The sequence below is a fragment of the Prenolepis imparis genome, unplaced genomic scaffold, assembly GCF_030444845.1.
Source record: "Prenolepis imparis isolate NDT839.2.m4 unplaced genomic scaffold, iyPreImpa1.0 SCAF_5, whole genome shotgun sequence".
NCBI lineage: Eukaryota > Metazoa > Arthropoda > Insecta > Hymenoptera > Formicidae > Prenolepis > Prenolepis imparis.
Window position 1 is genome coordinate 536,744 of NW_028141163.1, and position 19,971 is coordinate 556,714.

At 38.5% G+C, this 19,971-nt stretch overlaps 1 protein-coding gene across 3 annotated transcripts in view; it reads right to left on the bottom strand.

The window, feature by feature from the left end:
- Positions 1 to 19,971, bottom strand: part of Phlpp (PH domain leucine-rich repeat protein phosphatase) — a 69,038-nt gene that overhangs the window by 14,631 nt on the left and 34,436 nt on the right. For all 3 annotated transcript variants that reach the window (XM_083038454.1, XM_083038453.1, XM_083038452.1), the window contains exons 5-7: positions 18,808 to 19,043; positions 588 to 745; positions 120 to 266 (exon numbers count right to left, since the gene is read on the bottom strand). In XM_083038454.1, the coding sequence (XP_082894580.1) occupies positions 120 to 266; positions 588 to 745; positions 18,808 to 19,043 (541 nt within the window). The remainder of the gene's footprint in view (positions 1 to 119; positions 267 to 587; positions 746 to 18,807; positions 19,044 to 19,971) is intronic.

A 19,971-nucleotide genomic window follows, 5' to 3' on the forward strand; every position in this document is an offset into this window, starting at 1 on the left:
TAAACAAACCAAGAGTTTTCTTCAATTTGAGAGGAAATCGTTAGCTAATCTGCTTAACTAATCTAACTAAATGAGCAACACGAATAAATAAACACACATGTGAGAAATTATGTACGTACTTGATCAGTTGGCAGATGTCAGCCGGAATTACCTCGATCTTGTTGTCCGAGAGATTAAGATAGGTCAGCGTCGGCAACTCCAAAAGCTCCCTCGGGATTCCGCGGAGATCGTTGCACTCCAAATGGATGGCGCGAAGTTTTGGAAACCTACGTGCGGGAATTAGGGGAAGAGGGAGGGGAAAGAGAGTTACGTATATGAATTAAGTGCCAATTAAAGTTTCTAGTCCGTAGTTCCTCGCCGCATTTTGTTTCTCTATCGGACGTGCGCTCATGCTTTTCTTGCTCTTATCAGAGCAATCCCCCGATTAATCTCTAATTATTTCAGGGTGTATTTCGCAATAGTTGATTTAATTTCAGAAAGAAATTAAATTCAAAAGGAATCAAACGGGTTTCTCAATGTTAATCAGTATATAGAAAAAAATTATATATATGAGAATGTAGATGTGAAAAATGTAGATAGGTACATACCTGTGTAGAAGCTTCAGATTATTGTCGACATTACTGAACTGATTCCACCCTAACGCGAGCTCTTCTATTGCTGGAAAAGCAATCGCGCTTTCAGGGACTCTTGACAGGCCCCCCTTGCTTAAGTCTAATCGTTTCGGACATGGCGACAACTGCGTAGCCTAAAAGTAAAAGTACAATGTCTTAAGTAAATACATCTAAAATAGTACATACACCTCTGGTTTTTATATTATATGCAATAAATCATCGAGCGAATAATTTAATTGGAAAATATTAAATGCTAATATATTGAAACATACATAATTATTACATAATATTATATTACATAACATTAGCCATTTCAAATAAAATATTTATTTTACATAAATAGAGAGATGTAATTATGCTGGTTTATATTATTGTTAACTGGATTATATTATTGTTAGCCAAGTTATATATAGCTGCAATATTCGTATGAACCGACGCAAGCCATTTACCTCGAACTCCAAGGAGTCCGTGTCTATGGTGTCGTCCTTGTCACAGTCGTTCATGATCAAGCAATCAAATTGTTGATACGCATCTTCTGCACAGCCGCTTATTCTTACGCGAAGACGCGCGTTCTCTCATTGAACAATTAATTGTTTAACGTAAACAAACTCGGTACATCTTAACACAATCGTCATTCGCGATATAAAAATGCTCACTTTGGTTTCTCGTACATTTAATTTCATATCGGTCAAATTTTTGCCGATTATTTAAAATGTAAATCGCATTATTTTAATTAATGCCGATTTCGCGATATAAATGACGTTCTTGTTCCCTTGCAATTCTTTGTACATTACAAGCGCAATAGTTACGCTCAATCCGTTTGTTAGCGTAGAGAAGGATCTCGCTTAATAACGAATCAATAATTCAACAATAGCGCTCACGGCACGATGATTAATCAAACGTGAAGGGTCTGCACTCGCCGAAACAAACATTCAAATAAATTTTAACGTTATAATTTCATGTCACGTTGTTCCGATTTGTCCTCTCTTGCATATTCGAAATTATAAAATGGCCAATCAATATGGTGCAATTATCGGAATGCGTACAAGTTAAACGCGGACCGCTCGCAAATCTAAAGTAGAGCAATGTATGCGTAACGCATAATAAAATAAAAAAATTTACGTATTTTTATAGTGTATATTTTATTATCTTTTTTATATATACGGTAATATAAATTATGTCACACAACTAACTCTCCTTTGGCCAGAAGTTCTACGACAAATTTAAAACCGATAAAATTTAAATTAATCATTTGTTAATGAATAAAATTCAGTTGGGATTATATAAAAACACGGTGAGAAAAACGCACGATTAAATTATTTACTCATATACCCTTTGCAAAATTTAAATGTAAAGGAGTGATAAAATTGAACGAAGTTTACCTCCAGAAATAATTTAAATCGCGTCAAATGAAATATTTCGCATCTGTTTATTTCCGATACGTGCTAGAGTAATAATGCAGTCTGCGTTTCATTCTTTACACGATGTATCTTTCGAGAAAACCGCAAGTTGCACCGCGCGTTTTATCGTCGGGCGAGTCAAAGATTCATAATACATTCGGCCTCGTTGAACTTCATTGTAAGAAACCGGCGTAAAGTAGCGCCGCGGTGCACGAGCAATATTTGTGCCGACAAGTATTGTTCTGCTCGTTGCGCCGGCTACGAATAGCCTCATTGTCCGGACGGCGAACTTTCAACCAAACAATGAAGACGTCAGTCAGAGCTTATTTCTTATCGGCGTTAGATTCGTCCGCGTGATCGCGCGTGCCAAGCCCCCTAAAACAATACGACGGAAAAATCCTCTACGGAAGTATCGTTAGAAAGCAGAACGCGTGCGTCAAATCAAATTATAATGAAAAATGAAAATTGCGGATAGCTTCGTATTATTTTATCGCAGTCAACGATGATTCCATCAAGAGTGTTTTAATTATATTTATGGATACGAAAACATTATCATTAAAAAGTTTCCCCGACTTTCTTCAACTTTCAGGATTGTCACGGAAAATGAAAGTGCGCAAAAGACTCAATTTTTCCGACATTTTTATCTAAACATTATTTGGATTTTTATGATATTTTTATCTTGATTGGAAATAGGGTAAACGAGTGGAAAATTTTATCTCACGCTTTTTGAGCTTTCGTATTTTTTCAGGAGGAATTAGTTTATTCTCTCTCTCTCTCTCTTTTTTTTTTAATTAAGTTATGATTTTTGGACCATCCTACATTCTCGAATTAGGAACTACTGCCGAATTATTAACAATTATCCTTAATATGACCAATCTTTGAAGTTTGATAGCTTCTTACCGTTGAGATTCGCATCAGAAAATGAGAACTGAAAACTCCTTGTTTGATGATAATATACAGTTTGCTGTGATAATCGTGAGCCTTTTCTTCGAGACGCCATTAGGGAAAGTGGCACCGTTGATGAAGGGGAAAATAGGATTATATATATATATGCGAGGAAAAGCGAGCAAGATACCGCGTCATATCGTGGAAAAGTCTCGAGTCGCGAGTGAACGAACACGATCGTCTCATGATGACGGCCCCTTAATTTCCGGTCGCGCGACGCATCAGATCCAGGGGAAAAGTGCTTTTACATCCTGCAAATTCGATATTTATATAGTTATATATGTATATTATTTTCGTAATCTCTTGGATTTGTTGTCCAATTGTTTTTCAAGGCACTCGTAGCCTCGAGACTCGAAATAATGAAATTTATTCGAGCGTTACGTACCTCCTTGTGTGTGCGCGAGGTTCCTTAGAATTAAAATTCTACTTTCTTATCTCGATTTCACCGATTTCCCGACGAATAATTTCCCATCGGAACTCGGCTTGATTCTACTTTCCGATCGCGACTCCAATTCATTTGACCGTCCTCGAGTTTTTCATTCGATCCGGAACTCGTCAAGCCCTCCTTGACGAGGAGAACCGGAGACGAGAGATAAGGAATAGCGAAAAGGGAGGTGAACAAAATCTCGCCGGGCGGTATCGGCTGGTCGACACGGCGATGGCGTGAAAACGAGGAGGAAACGAGACGAAACGACGTTCCCAGCTAACGGACGCGCTTAGCTCACCGTGAAGAGACGTAGAGAGGTATAGAGGAGAACGTAGCGAAGATGGAGAAGGAGGAAAGAAGAAGTTCTCTTCGTATCTCCTCGATCGTCTGTGCTCGTCGATGGCGGCTAAGTATGGAGGAAAGTAACTTTCCCGAGGATGTCGGAAAAGTTCGCGGCCGGTCGACGATACTGATGTATCAGTCAAGCGAGAATCCGTGATAATCCACCGCGCGAGAGAAGGTCGGACCGGTTTCCTCCCGATTCACTTATTTAACATTTCAAGATTTTCTATTTTTTTTTCATCGGAAAACGCCGATCCAAAGTGATAGAACGTTAGATGATAATTCGATCTTGTAACGGAGATAAATATTTGTATCTTCGTGACAGATCGGGGACGAAGGTGTAAATGATGAACTGTAAAATAGATACGGCGTAACACGCACGCGAAGATCATTATGAGAAGATGTAATTAGCGAGTACTGTTACTACAGATCGGACGCGCGAATTCGGTGTACCGTTCGGCACGTGCGGAATAAATTCATCGTGCGAGTTATGTAAACCGTTAAACGAGTACACGAGAGAAGGATTAGAGAGACAAAAAAGTAGTCGATTAGGAAAGTTGACGATTAAAATTGTAGCTATTTTTAAAGCGCGGCGCGTTAATTCTAATCAATAATACAGGATTGTCTCATAATCACGATTTGATAAATGATACATCGACCCGTTATAAATTAATTAAATAAACGAGTTTCAAAATTAAAGGATGAATTTATAAAATAAACTTACTTTTTTTGAAAACAATAGATAAATAATTTTAAATAAAAAAATCTTAAAAAAGTAGATATAATATTTTATTTAAAAAATCATTTTAAAAACCAGAAGGCTCTGATATCGAATATTCAATTAATGGGAGAATAAGCTATTAAAAGTCAGGCGCGCTTAGCAAAGCGCAGATTCTTCTTCAATGAGAATTTATTGATTAATTCTATAAATGTACGTTTCGGTCCCTGGATTCGATCATCAGCGAGTGAATTAAACTAAAAGGTGCATACTTTAATAACTGTTGAGGACAGAATTACTTGGTCGCGATTGTTTGCAAGCATTAGTAGGTACATACAACGTCCGAATACTCGACAGTTCATCGTCCGAGCACATCTAACAATAAAGGTCGGAGCACGACTAAACTCAATTACCGAAAGCGTTTATCATTGTGCGTGTGACATTTCCAATGTAAAAACACCTCCAGCACTGTTATAAATTTTATTATGAGTTAGGATGGCAATATTGATCGCTGAGTTTAAACTCAAACCAACTTCTATCAACGTGATATAAGCGTGGTGCAGACTTTCTGCATCATTCTAAAATTCTAAAGGGTTTAGAATTTGTTTCTTAATGAATATTATCTCTTTTATACAAAATATAAAAATTCGTTTGAGACGATCTTTTTGTTAAGATATAAATACGTTATTATTTTATGCGATTTAGTATGGAAAATTTTATGGATTATCAATTTTATAATTATAATATGATACAATTATTGTGCAGAGAAATATTTCGTGATACTCTCGCAAATTTTCACTCGATTGCGATTCTTTTTTTTTTTTTAATTAATTCACGCATCGCGGGGTGGTTTACGATTTGTTTAATAATACATCTACACACGAAGTCGGTAATTTCGCTTAATCGATTATCGCACAACCGCGTATTAGTGGTTTCCACACGGACGGTTAAAAATTTTTGACCGCAATCGATCCGATTCCGATTAATTTTCCCGGAATTGTGCCGAGAGGGAAACGCGACATTCAAATGCGCTCTCGAGAGCTTCTTTGAATTTAATTTCCAATTGAGTACGCAGCAATTGCGCTTATCTCTGCGCTAAATTTGATGTGACAGATCGAATGCAAAAATGCATGATTTTATTAAAGTCGAAAGTGTTCCGGAAATTGATGGCTTTATCCGTCTTGTATCTTGTAATCAGAATAGTACAGATCTCCTCGCTTTTTTCTTTTAGTAAATTTGGAGTAATCTTTCTCAGTAAAAATTATTCACTCGTGTAGTAGATACGATATGGTTTTTGCAAATTGAAAAATTTTTTAAAATTGTTCTCGCAACTTATAACTAACTAACTAAATTTAATCTTCAATATTAAACATCTTCATGATTACGCTTTGAATCCTTTGACGGGCTAAAAATTTGCGAAAGTACGCGTACACTTCGAACTCAATGAAAACTTTACGGAAATACCGTCGTGGCATCCGGAATGAACGTCGCTCTTAGGCGTCTTAATTCCACCAATTTCCCGGCGATAATTTCCTCCTATCGAGAAGCTGGACACGATTCACGAAGTAAGGTTTAAATGCACCAAGTGTCCACGTTTGCGTTTCGTGAACAGAATTTTTTTCCGACCGAAAAGACGACCGAAAAAGACACTGGTTCGCGCGCGCAGTCCCCGTTTTTGTTCGCCGGATACGGAGCATTATTCGCGACTACCGCTGGCACGTCACTGCGAGGAGTAGCGTGGAGAGCTTGTCGCGTGTCCTACACTACATAAAAAGCGGAAGAGAGCACGCTCAGGTGCTTAGATCGCGCAATTTTTACTCCTGCCAGACACTTTGGCTCTCTTAGTTTCGAGAGAACGACACGTGCTGCTTGCCTCGACATTGACGTTCAAAACTGTTGGAAAGTTACACATACACTCGCGTACGCATACAGATACACGCACATTCAAATGAGAAATCCTCTCCGATTTTACTCTACTTGTGACATGTACAGATATGTCTGTCTGTTCCGAGATAGCGCGATTCGAGAGAATGATGTAGGATCTCGTTTGAATTGGGAATATAAAAGGATTCGGAAAGGAGAGAAGAGAAGAGGCTACAATTTAGAAAAAGGTGAACTTAATTTTTCATTATCGATATAAAAAAAAAAAAAATTCAGAGTTTGCCAAGTATTTCAGAGTTACGAAACGTATTCGCGAATGATTGAAAGGAGGTTCTTTAACGATGTAAATATCGAAAAGGATCTAAGAATGTAATTTACGTATTTTCTCGAGTATTACGAAGCGTAATTGCGTTCTACCGCGATGGCGATCGAAATAAAAGTAATTGGCGAGACACGGTCGAGTCCTTCCTCCCTTCTCAATTACGGAAACGCATTGCGAGACTCGGCTAGAAGACTTCCCTAATGGCCAATTTGATGATCAATTTCGCGTACCGTTGGAGTACACACGTAACGGTGCGCGTTTCTTCTCTCTTCTGCCTCTTTTCCTAGGATACGCCTCATCCTTGTCGACATTTATTTTCTCGCAATGAAATATCGACTGGAACTCGCTCTACCACCCTCTTTTCCCCGCACCATATTTTGTCCTTTTATCTGGATAAATAAAATATTTAAATATATATAACTGGAGAGTGTATCATACGTAACACGAGGTATATACAGCGCCCTGAGATATCCACTCGGATCGGAAATATTTTTGACGTTGTGAATGGCAAGTCTAGCTTAAAGCAATGACATACACATATTTTTCAGTTTCATCGAGTTGACGTATTATCGAAACACGCGCAATACATCCTTGTACAAGAAGGAATCATCAATAATAATCTTGAAAACATATTTTGTTCAACTAAGCAACGTCCCGAAATTTGTCGACGTATTTTCCACGGTGAAAGGGCAAAACGTCGCGAAGTGGTTCGCGTTTCTCAAATCTAAAAAAAATGCGAAACGTTCTCGCGCAAAAGTTTCGCGACGCGGCCAAGGAAAATCGCGCGGTAAATAAACTTCAATTAAACTTCCGGTACTCTTGCGCGGAGGTGAAGTTACGCGTGCCGTAGAAAATTGGCCGACTCTATCAACGTCCTTCTAATCGCTGGTGAACGAAGATTTTTTTCTTTTCCTCGGCACTTTTTCCATCTCTCGTAGATTCTCGCGCGGCAACTTTCTATCGAAAAGCCATTTTCACAGGGACCTGTGAACGGTACTTTGTATCCTTTTTTACCGGCGATTTCGCGACGATGGCCGCGCGATTTTTTTTTTCAACCGTGCCGTGGAACGCCTCGGTTTTGCATTTCACGGTGGGCCGAGCGTGTCGATCCAATCTCGGGTTGTTCGAACGAGCAACGTTCGTTAAGACGAAATTCCGCAGTTTACTTCTGATCGAACGAGTAATTTGAAGGCGAAAGAAAGCTGTTAGATAATGCTTATTCCCTGGAATCAACGTACATACTATGTATATACGACGCTCGCGTTGGTCCGTAACTCTCGGGCTTTTACTCTCGTAATATGATTTTGCGATGTAACAATGTAATAATAACTTGGAATCGAGTCGCCCGATCGTTAAATTTCACCCGCAATGAACATCGGATGGATCCGCGCACGAACCGCCATTTGGTTACAATAATAATCGTGGGAAGGCTAATTGCATCGATATATACACAATCATATGATTCGTATGACTGGCTGTTAAGGCTAATAAACTCTAACTCTAGTTTCGTTGTTTGTTCTCTCGCGAGAGTTACACCCCCGCGAGCGAGGACGCGAGATAAGGACGAAGCTCGACGATATCGCGTTGCTTGGTAATTTACGAACGAAGGGAATACACGAACAGAGAGAGAGAGAGAGAGTGAGAGATGTCCCGGGATATATATAGGAATCTGCGGAAATATAGGAAGCGTCCTGGGGATACGTTACGTTACACACCGAGGGCTCCGCGTGAGTCTTTTATCCAAAGTTCTGCGCTTCTGCCGAGAGGAATATTTGATACACGCGCGATCGCAAATGCGCACGGCGGAGGATATTTGAATAATGCGATAAGGATTCTTCTCTCCCCGGCATTCGATAAATGCATTGCCATGCGGTCGTCCGTTTTCGTCCCGAAAACGCTGTGTGTATATGTGTCTCACGCGAAAAGGGAAGTTGACGAGGGTAGATGATATATCTATCGATTGGTCGATTAGGCGAGCGCAAAAGATCGCGGGGAGATGAATCGGGATCTTGATCGATTTTTGGGATAAAGAATGACGAGATACGGAGAAAAAGAGGTGTGGAAAAATTTGATCGCAGTAATTGCGACGTTAGAGCATGAACGCAAATTATATTTTTTGATATGAAATAGTTAATGATTTATACATTGGGAAATTTCGGTGATTTTAATATAGTTTGATATAGTCATAGATATGATTTGATATAGTAGATCTAAAGTCGTTTTTATAAAATAATTTGCTACATAAGAGAATATTTTCATGTCGCCATTTATTTTATTATTACTAATCTTGGATTATAAATTTCTTTTTTATTTTTGTATGTTATTGTTACCTTTTCATTATTTTTTTCTCATTCATGATAATTTTTATTTTTGTTTATTTTTTATTTTTGTTTATTTTTTATTTTTGTTCTTTATTATGTCCATGTAATTGTTATATGTGGAAGATATAATTAAAATGTTATACATCGTTACATAAGTTCTTCCACAGGGTTCTGCTATATCAACGTAGCATTTCTTTTTACTTGAATCTAACTCGTTCGTTTCTTCAAAGATAGTGTTACAATCTCGGAACTAGCTTTAATGATCTGGGTTTTTAAAAGTCTCGACTGTCAGTGTTTAAAAAAAACTTTTAAATGTTTGAACTATATTTAAAAGAATATATTTATTTTCTTAAAGAGAGAGAGAGAGAGAGAGAGAAATTATCTATTGCGTGTTCTCTGAATTTATTTCTTTTTTATCTACTTCGTACAGATGTATAGAAATTACGTGTTTGAATAATTAGAATATTTACATTTTTGAAAAATCTTGAACTTATGAGGCATAAATAATTAAAATTACACGCACATATATGTTTATTGACATTTCTAAATATTTGGCCATTTGAAAATGCGGTTGAATAATTTGTCATTTGCTATTTAAATTTGGGGATAAATGTACCTGATTTGATCTCACTTATAACTACCATTTATAACTATCTGTATTTTCTCGACTTGACAGAGGATATCCATACATTTTATTGTAGGTCTTTAGTAAAAAAAGCCCGTTTTCTAAGCGCACAACAATGTCGGTCCAATATGTGCAATTATCGGTGCGATAGTACGCGTCGATATGCTTCAAAAGATCAACTAGACAACCACGATAAACACGAGCTGTATCAGTATCGTAAACGCGTTAATCTCGTCCAATGAACCGGAAAGCGATAGTCAACGTGGCTGTTTGTCTTGTAGGAATCGATCAATCTCGTCGAATGTAATTTCCGAAAGTGTTAATCGCAAAACCCTCTGATATAAGTTCTGATACAAATTGCCGGCGGCAAAGTAATTGTGCGTTTGATTAAAATAAAGAACATTCCGACTTCGTAAACTCTTTTTCGCAGATTTATCGTGCAACAAGTCGCTTCGTTATTTCTCATCCTCCCTTGTTGTAATGGAAAAAAAGTACAGTTTCGCAACGTCGTTGATATTTTTTTTCGCGATTCTTCGATTTCATTCGATCGATCGCTCGCGAACGATTGTTGTGTTCTTATTATTATTCTCTCCCTCTTTTCCCTCTTCGGCTTGTAATAACGAAGAATTACTCAAATGTTTTTCCGCCCTGCATCGTTTCTTCATGAGAAACCGCATTTAATGAGTCGTTATCGTGTGATCTCGTTAACAAGATACGTACTCAGTATAAGGTGGACCTGGTCGAACGATCGGATCTTTCCGTAACGAGAGCATCATTATCGTCCTCGTGGATTTGTTTTCCTTCTTTTCCTCTCCTGCATGCCATGTTCTGTTTTTCCACTTGAATGGGTCTTAGGTCTTACACTGTTCCGGAAGGATTTGGAAAATCAGGTGGAACGAGATGCCTCTTTTGTTTCTTCTCTCGTCCTGCTTCCTCTCTCCTCATCTCTTTTTCCCTTTCTTCTCTTCCTGGCTAATACCAAAGTTTGCGAAATTTTTCCGCGAGAATTCCTGCGGAATTCACAAGATGTAGTTTCCGGATGTTTTTTCATCGCCGTGTCCATCCGGAAAAGCTCGGCGTCTCTTCCCATTTAATCTTTAGCGAAAAGAATAAACTGTTTAGCGCGAGTTTTGGGTTGGAAGGCGATTCTTGCGATAGTCGAGCGACAATATTATAATTAATGCGCGTTTAACGAGCCGTTGCGTTGCGGAAAAATGCGCGGCGTCAAGTTTCCTCGAAATTTTATGAATTTAGATAAGGAAGCCTGTGTGGACGCTGCTAAGGGCTGGTAACTACAGAAGAGTTCCGTACGAGAACTTAATAAGGGGCCTTAATAAGAATTCATGCTTTGACGACAGTCATCCGCTAAGCAGATAGATACGCGACGCGCTTTTAAGGGCCCTTGGAAATTATTTCGTCGGCGAATAAAAAACAAAAGAAACAAAAACAAAGGGGCGAAAGGGTTTCCGCCTGCCCTCAGTGTGTTTTCCCCTTTGTGACTAACAAGCGGAATTCATGTGAACGCACGTCCGCTGCTAGTTTACTCTCGTGAAGATCTTTTGAGGGCAAAAATGGGATGAGGCGACGAACAAAGAGAGGGAAGGGGATTTGGCAACAAGATAAACCAGTAAATAATAATGGTACTTTGACAAAAAAACACGGATTACCGGTGCGAAAGAGAGAGCTTACGTGCATTGAATTTTTTCTTGCATTATAAATAATGGTAGAAAAATGTATTTTTTTGTATATATGGCTAAAGAAATATCGGCTCTTGATCTCGAACAAATTTAAAATGGTTTACAATGATTATTGCAGGAAATATTTTAGTTTGTACATTTCTCTCTCGTCGGATTTATTTACAAGTTACAAGTTACAATTGTTCTCGTTAGCGAGACGAGTTACGATAAAAGCCAAGAATTGTTTTTCGCTTTAAATTTATACGACTTGTTTCTTATTTTCTCAGTCGTCGTCCAGTATGTATTACAAATTTCTAAAACGAGTTTAAAGAGTAAGTTTATTTTATTGCCTTTGTAAAGGCAAATGTAATGGCTGCTCGGAATATCCGCGCAACCGAACAGTCTCTTATAAAGAATGATTGAGAAGCAATCCGAGATGTGGGATGGACAAGGAGAAGCGAAAATAGCGATGCAAGTGTTGTAACTGGCAACTTTTCCGAAGTGCCTTTCAGCGATTAAGGGGAAACTTTTGCGATTTACAGTGGATTTCAAGGAGAGCCGCAGACCTCGCGAGTCCAATCGGGGATTTACGGTTGAAATCGCTATTTGAACTTTATATCTTTCCCAACGAGTTTTCCGCGATGTAGATGGCTTCGAGTAGCATCGAACGTAACTCACTTAATTGTGACAGAAGATAACGTTATCGCAAGATGCGATAAGACACACACATTGTGATATTGTTCGTTCTCTCGTGATTTGTAAAAAAGCAAAGCTCGCGAAGAGCACATAAAAAATCTATTTTATTTTTCAAAATTTAAAAGTTAAAGTTTTGACGATTAAAAAATACTATTTTATTTGAAATAATCGTCTCGAAAATAAAAACTCGCTTTTTTTGGAATAATTTATTTCGATATTTGCATACATAAAAAAATTATCTTTTCCGAAAATTAGTTTTATAATAAAAACGATATATGAACTACCGCAAACTGTTATATTATCTGCAATATTATTTTTTATTCGGTAACTCGAATAATAAATGTGTCGATTTAGATCTTCCGGGTTTTCTCCACAAGTCTCAGTGATAAATGCCCAAAAACAGTCAGCCCTAATTTCGAACCCTTCGCAAAGGCTAATCGCCGCCGCTATCTTCCTTCAGGGGCAGTTCCCTTTCTGAGTGCGTGAGAAATTAGGACAGGGCTTTTATCCCTCGAGCTCGATTTTTCTCTTCCACGTTATTCTATTCCCTTACCTTTGCGCTCACAGCGAAAAACTGTTGGATGCACGAGAATTCGCGTGAGAATAAATATCTTTCGCGTATAACGAAGGAAAAATCTCCGAATCATCCTACTGACATTTAACGATCGGTAACCGTAAAATTTGATTAATTTGCGAGATAAGGAATAAACCGCCCGCGCTTTATAATATCGTTACGTTAAGCTTACGATTTATGTTTTGCGGTAGCGAGAAGTTAATTCGGGATAGATTATATAATGAGAATTTCGTGGTAGGGAATCTCAGTCAAACGCGCGTAAGGGAGGATTTTGCGGCAAAAATCAGCCTATGATACATGGTACTAATTGCGCGTAATAACGCTAAAGAGCGAATGGATTCATTTATGCCTATAAACGGCTCGACGGAATCGATCGGCCGTGTAATGTTCATATATAGACGAATCAAAGCGCGAATAGAGTTTTAATCCTTATTCCATTTAGCTATGAAACAGATACAATAGCGTAATACAAAAGATTGAATTGCTATATTTGATAATACAAATTACACAGATATGAGATAATCGAGATTCCCTTTAATTAATTAATTAGCCAAAATTATTGAGTTTTGCTTGAATTACAGGTCAATAAACAATGAATAAATCACCCTTTAGATATATTAAATATTATATTATACAATATACGATATATATGTATCTTAGTTTTCATTTTAATAACATATTTTTTTTTTGATAAATCTGATTTTCTTTTTAAGAGAAAATTTCAAGAAAAAATTGCTATTATTAACTTTTAAGATTAGTTTTTAGTGATCAATCTCGAATGAGAATTTTGTAACTATTAAACAAAAGTATTATATAATCTAATCAATCCAATTAATCTAATCTTGAAAAAAAAACTATTTTTTATCTTAGTTAAATTCTTGAAACATTTTTATAAATAGAATCTAATACACATTTAATTTTAATGCAAAACAGAGAATCGAATCAAATTACTTTTCTTTAATAAAATAAAACAATTAATTGCTTCATATTTTTGCGTCTTCTGAATAATCAAACGCAAATATTGACTCTTCCATGTTATTATATTTCTGATATTATATTCGCTTTAAAAAATTGATACGTAATCATAAGTGGCAGCATTGAAACAAAATTATCGTCCCTTCGTTTTATTAATTTATTAATGAAGTAATTAATTATGTACGCCTTCATCGTATAAATGATCGAATCGTCGCCGAATGAGATTGATTCCTATCAATACACGCATGACACGCACCGTATCATTGGCATTAATTAATCTCTCTCGTTGTCGCTCGCATGAATTTGTGCCGCGAAAAGCGGCATTGCGAAATGGATCGCACACCGTACACGACGATCTTTCATTCCCGCTAATTCATTGTCATTCCTGAGCCTCTTATAATTTCCAGTTAATAGCGCGCTGTCGCATTATCATCGAGCGAAACGGATTGCACTTGTCGCACATCAATATATAAACGCAACGTGCTTTTTTAGGATTAATAGAGTCGCGCGTCAGTGCGAAATTAATTTCGACGGACGCAGATTAATTTTCGACGGAATAAAGATCGATCTCTCTTGCGTGCAGTTGCGTCGCACATTAAAATGCATATCGTCATGGACCCGGGGTTAAAAACTCGCAGTGTAAAACACACTATGCGAGAGAAAGAGAGACAATATTTTTTATACGCATCCGAGAGCACATCGAAGTGAAATAATAACAGATGCAGTTGTAAATAACAGCAGGATTATGTTTTTGTATAGTAATACAGAACGGGTAAAGTGTATCTGTATCCAGGATTATTATTTTATGCCGATGCAAAAATTGTGACATGGAAAGGAGAATCCGGGACTTTTCGACGAACGAAAAATTCGATCGCAAATTGAAGGGAAGAATACGCAATAATAGAGCGCGATATCCCCGATAATTCCGCGACACTTTGTGATACTCTCTATGGATATATCTCATCGTCGCCGATGTTCGATTTCAGTCGCGAACCCAGCGTAGATACGCGACGATTAATTAATGAGACGATGACACGCAAACTAGATGCAGCAACGTTTGCGCAACGTTGCTCCGCGGTCAATGCGTTCTGTTGACACGCACCACGTGGATTCGTGGATAATCAGATTGAAAGGTATCGTTCTCGTTATACTGCTTCGGGAACCGCAACTGTTTATTTTTCATTTTTCCCGTTGTTTTCCATCAAACAAAACACGACGCGATAAATTTATCATGACCGAAATGTCCTCGAGCGAACGTAATCGAATATACGGACACGTCGGTCGCGATTAATCGAACTCGATTTTTTAATCCGGAGAATTTAACACTAGGTAAACTATATCGCGCGCGCACGAGCTTTCAATTTCCGCCTAAATTTTCGAATATACGCTCTTAGTATCTTCATTCTTTTTTGCAACAATAAATTTATCTTCATTTAACCGTGATACTTCTATATCATCGAGAATTGTATCGAAATTATATAGAGATGTGCCGTAATTTGGACATACACACACACATATAGCTTTAATATTAAAGAATATTTTTTTCTTTCTCTCTCTTTCCCGACTCTCTCTCTAAATTAGAATATTATTTTCGCCATGTATTTATTTTCAATTGAGATTTGAAATTATCGAATGCTATCGATTATTTTTGTGAAAAAAAATATGATTAACAATAAGGATTAATTGAGAAAAAATTTTAATTTTGACATTGATAGAAATTGTCAGCAAATATTACTTTTGATATATAAAAAAGAATTTTTTATTAATATCGTATATTTTCTTTCTTAAAAAAAAAAAAAAAGATTATTTTAGGACGTCTAAAAATTGTATTATTTAAAGAAAATAATCTCATTTGAGAATAAAAAAATTGGATATTTGTTGATAAGCCGTTTCATTCAACAGACAGAAAATGTCGATACTTTCGGCAACAAATATGATGTATCAAACTGAATTGTCATAGAGTCATTCGTTTAAAACCGCTCCGCTTCTATTACGCAAATAATGACGCTTCCACTACAAAACGTCACGGTCCACTCGATCGTGTCACCGACACCCGGCATTCAAGAAAATTGTTTCATTATCTGACGCGTGCTTGAAAATGACTCGCTTTGACGCTTTGAGTACATTCCGCCGACGAATATAAAACAAAAGGCGACGATAAACGCGGATTAAATGCGAATTAATTTCTCTTTTGTGCAATAAATATTGCGTACAATAAATAACTATCTTGTAATCGGTATTTTTCGCTTTTGCTCGTATATTGTTAAACTTTACATGTTTAAAAAAGTTTTATATATAATATATATTATATAAATATATTATACCTATAAATCATGCATTATAAAATATATGCGAACTGCAATTAGAATTTATAACACGAGAAAAATGAAGATAGCAGAGAATAATATTCTTCCCTCTATCAAAAAATTCTGATACGCGTTATACAAATTTTATTGCGTGCAAAGTCGACGACGCCGAAGTAAAATAAATAACAGTAAGGGAAAGATTCGCTGTCAAAAGTTTGTTACCGCGATTTGTGGAAATTCCCGCCATTCATCGCGCAACAATGCATTAGCGGAAAATTCAACGGACGGATTAAGCGCGATCACGATGCATCCGGTCGATGCAATAATAGTGTTTCGCAGTGGTAGCTGCGGCGGTGCATTTGCGTCATGGAGAAAAGCGGCAAAATGCTACGCGTGTTGAATAATTCAAGGGAAATGAGGGAGGAAGCGATAGAGAGAGAGAGAGATGGGCTGCATTTCGTATTTGTACAAGTGATCGCTGAATATTTAGCAACGTGTTTATCCGAATCATGATCTCGCGTTTCGAGCGACGTCACGTTCAACTTCGACGCCTGACAAATGCATCCCCGACGAATTTGTGCGCTTCATTATGCCTATATGCAATAATAATATATACGTTAAATATATCTCGTAAATTCCGTCCGGTTTGAGAAGAGTCGGAAGCAGAGTAGCGCAAGTAGAGGAAAGATAGCAAAGTTACTTTTATACACATTTTGCTTTTCTCGACAAGTGGTCTGCCAAGCAGCCGCGAGAGATGCTCGTTCTGTAAATATATTTTTCACTATCTGTTTCTTCTCTTTTAAGAGCTCGCAGTTATATACATATAGTTCTAATGTATGCTTGTGAATATTTCATCCGTGCTCTAATATTTCTTCCGAATTTTTCTAGTCTAGCTACTATGTGCACTTCTCACGTTTTTTAACGTTTACGAGAAAAGATCGTTTCGACCGCATCTCGAACGAGAGAGATTCCAAACGTATGTTTCGGCTTGAGACAACCATAGAACGTTACGTTAATAGTTACGGAAAATATATATCTCTAACCGATATGTGATGTCGTCGGCAGGTTTCGAAGGGATCGATCGTGAATCGCCGATAATTTCGCGGTCGGATGCTGACGACGATCCGGTCAGCCTCTTTATCCCCCTTTCCTTTCTCCCACCAATCTCCCCCCCATTTGGATATTGAAGTTTGTTCATCGTGATTTCATATTCAGGATGTGCCTTTAGGCCAATGTTTGCATCATTTTGGATTCTTCTCTCGCTATCCGTCCCCGAGCGACTCTTCTTTCAACTCCGACCCGGCATCCCTCGCCGATCTTTTCAGTCGCGGATTCGCGAAGAAGACGAAGAAGGAGAGGGGAAAGTTTCCTTTGACTTTTCTGGCTGGCGCTTTAATCAAACGCCCTTTGAAGAATCGACGATCTGCAGCGACATGATATCTGCAGTGCATTTATTAAAAGAAAGCCTTATACCGCGCGTACAACATAAAATCTCGGTGACGAAGAGCTCTCTTCCAAAAGATATTCGCAGCTTCTCTCCTCCGTTATATACGTTTCTAATTATAGACACAGATGCATTACATGCAACGGTTATTGAATAACCGAGTATATATATGTATGTAACGATGTAATGAAGAGGCATCTCTCGAAGAGCGAATATACACTCGATACCGATACTCGCGGGATTACTCTCTCGCGGCGCGGCGGTGCAAAACGCGTAGGGAGGAATTGTTCTTTTTGTTTAGTCGATGAATTCCATTGAGGCGCTCATCAAAATGACGCCTATGTTTGCCTTCTCATTTGCATCGGGCAGCGCGAGCCGACAATCGACGCAATTCTAATTCACCGCGCTCGCCCGTCGACGTGTAACGACATTATCGGAAGCCGCCCGCACCTCTTCCTCTTCCTCCTCCATCCTCCGTGTCCTGTCCGACATAATTTCTCCGGCATGTTGCACTCTGCCCGCTGCTGCTCTGCCGCATTGACGTTCCACCTATTCCTTTCCAGATACGCGGTTGGTATGCTTCGGAATATTACCTATCTACTCGCCGCATGACCTATTTACATGCGCAAGAACTCCTCTTTCGATGGTTATTGGAGTCGAAGCAGGTAGGGGGAGGATGTGCACAAAGTTGCGGGATGCACAAAGATGCGAGATCCAAAGCTATTTACGTAGAGATCCTCGAGAAATATAATATATCCCTTTGTTTACATACGTTCGATATGACCCTTATACATTTTATGCATATCGACTCCGCTTATCTCTCACCAGAGTGTCGTGTAAAATTTAGCTTGTCCGAGAGCTCGTTGCGCTCGGAGAATCTCGTTTCGTTTTCCTCGAAAGTCGCGTAACGCGCTCTCGAAGAAAAGTCCCAAGAACGCGGTTTCAGCTCTCGAGGACGAGGGGAGCTCAAGTTTTAAGGCGATTGAAATTGTCGGGCAAATACCAACTCTATGTGTCAAAGATACTCTCACAATCTTCTTGAAAAATGGATTTTTCTATTCCTATTTCGATACGCGCCACCGCGAGAGCATCTTTTCTGTCTGTTTATTTATCGAATGCACCGTAGAAGTGTGCATCGCTGTTTCACGGAACCGAATCCCTTCTCTAAATATGTCGAGATGAACGATAGATTAAATTGATATAATACCCATGATTGTCTCTGAGAACGCAGCGTGCCTTAATTTGACAGGTATACGCGCGAACCAATGGATATTAATATTGAATAGAATAAGAATGAAAAAGGATAGGCTGACTAAATTATTGGACAAATAAATCAATGAATAATAAATATATAAATAAATAATAATAAAATAAATAGTGAAAAAACTCTTCTACTTTCAACCGACGCGACGGCTTTAATTACTCCATTTTCTATTATTTTTTTTCAAGACAATGTCTAGTATCTTCCTATATATGTTTCGTGAGAAATCATCTCGAGAAATTCTCTCGATCTCGCGCGAAAGAATAGCGGTAAGATCGCTTACCTCTTTGATCCAGCCCTTCCAGAGGTCCCGATCCCAGGGGTGATGGAAGCCCAGATACAAGTGCCTGGTCTCGCGATGGTGATTCTCTTCAGGGTGTTGGCTCACGTGGCACTGTTGAGTGACCCTGGGAAACCCGGTGACACGCAAAACGAGTTTGCCCAGACGTGACGGCGCATAGCACACCGCGCCGCCGCCGCCGCCCAGCTCCATCCATTCCGCTCGCGATTCTGGACAGGCTGCGGGAAACGCGTTTGTCTCATTATTTATCAGTCTTTTTGATAAATTGGTAGTACGTACGATCGCGGCGTAGAACGATCTGACGCTTCAAGAGCGTCGTTTCTTGGAATATGTATAAGTAGAGACGATGTAAATAGAGAATAGAATCTTCTTTTTAATCAATTTTCTAAAATATCGATAGCCTCCCTCGGTTATTAATCGCTTATTAATAAATTACATTAATTAATTATCATTTCTTCGACGAAAGCAGTGATTTTTGACGTATCCGGCGCACGCACTAATTTTAGGGTGCACATTGAAGGATAACTGCGGAGCTTTCATCCTTCAAATTTCAAATCCTTCGGTTTAAGCGTGACGCGACGCGGCGAAAGGATGACTCCATCTCTCGCTCTCGGCGGGATGTCTAATTACGTTCAGCTATGTCCGAGAATGCCGGACGGTCGTTGATATTCCGATGACGGCCCGTTACATTCCACAGCGTCGGCTTTCAGAGAACATCCATCACTGGGTGTGCCTCGAGTGTGCCGGCCCTCGTAGACACAAAGCGCCATCGGATATTATCGAATTTTTGCGCTGCTATCGGAGAAAAACAGAAACGTCGAAAATGCTTCCGGTGGCGATCCGATGCGAAACTTATATTTATTCGCAACTATGGACGGATCGCAAAATATCGCCGCGTTTTTCTATCAATGAACAAAACAAGTTGCCTGATTATCGAATCAGCGTGTTAGAATCCTCCCTTATTGTGGAATTTAAAAATGAAAATCTACATATAAATCGTTGTTTATACGTTTGATTTAGTGGATCGTTGAATTTTGAGATTTCTCAATGCTGATATCCTTGAATCATGTGTGAAATCTTTCAAGTTATATTTTATAAAAACATTTATCGCACACACATATGTATTAGACATAATTTGAATATTTT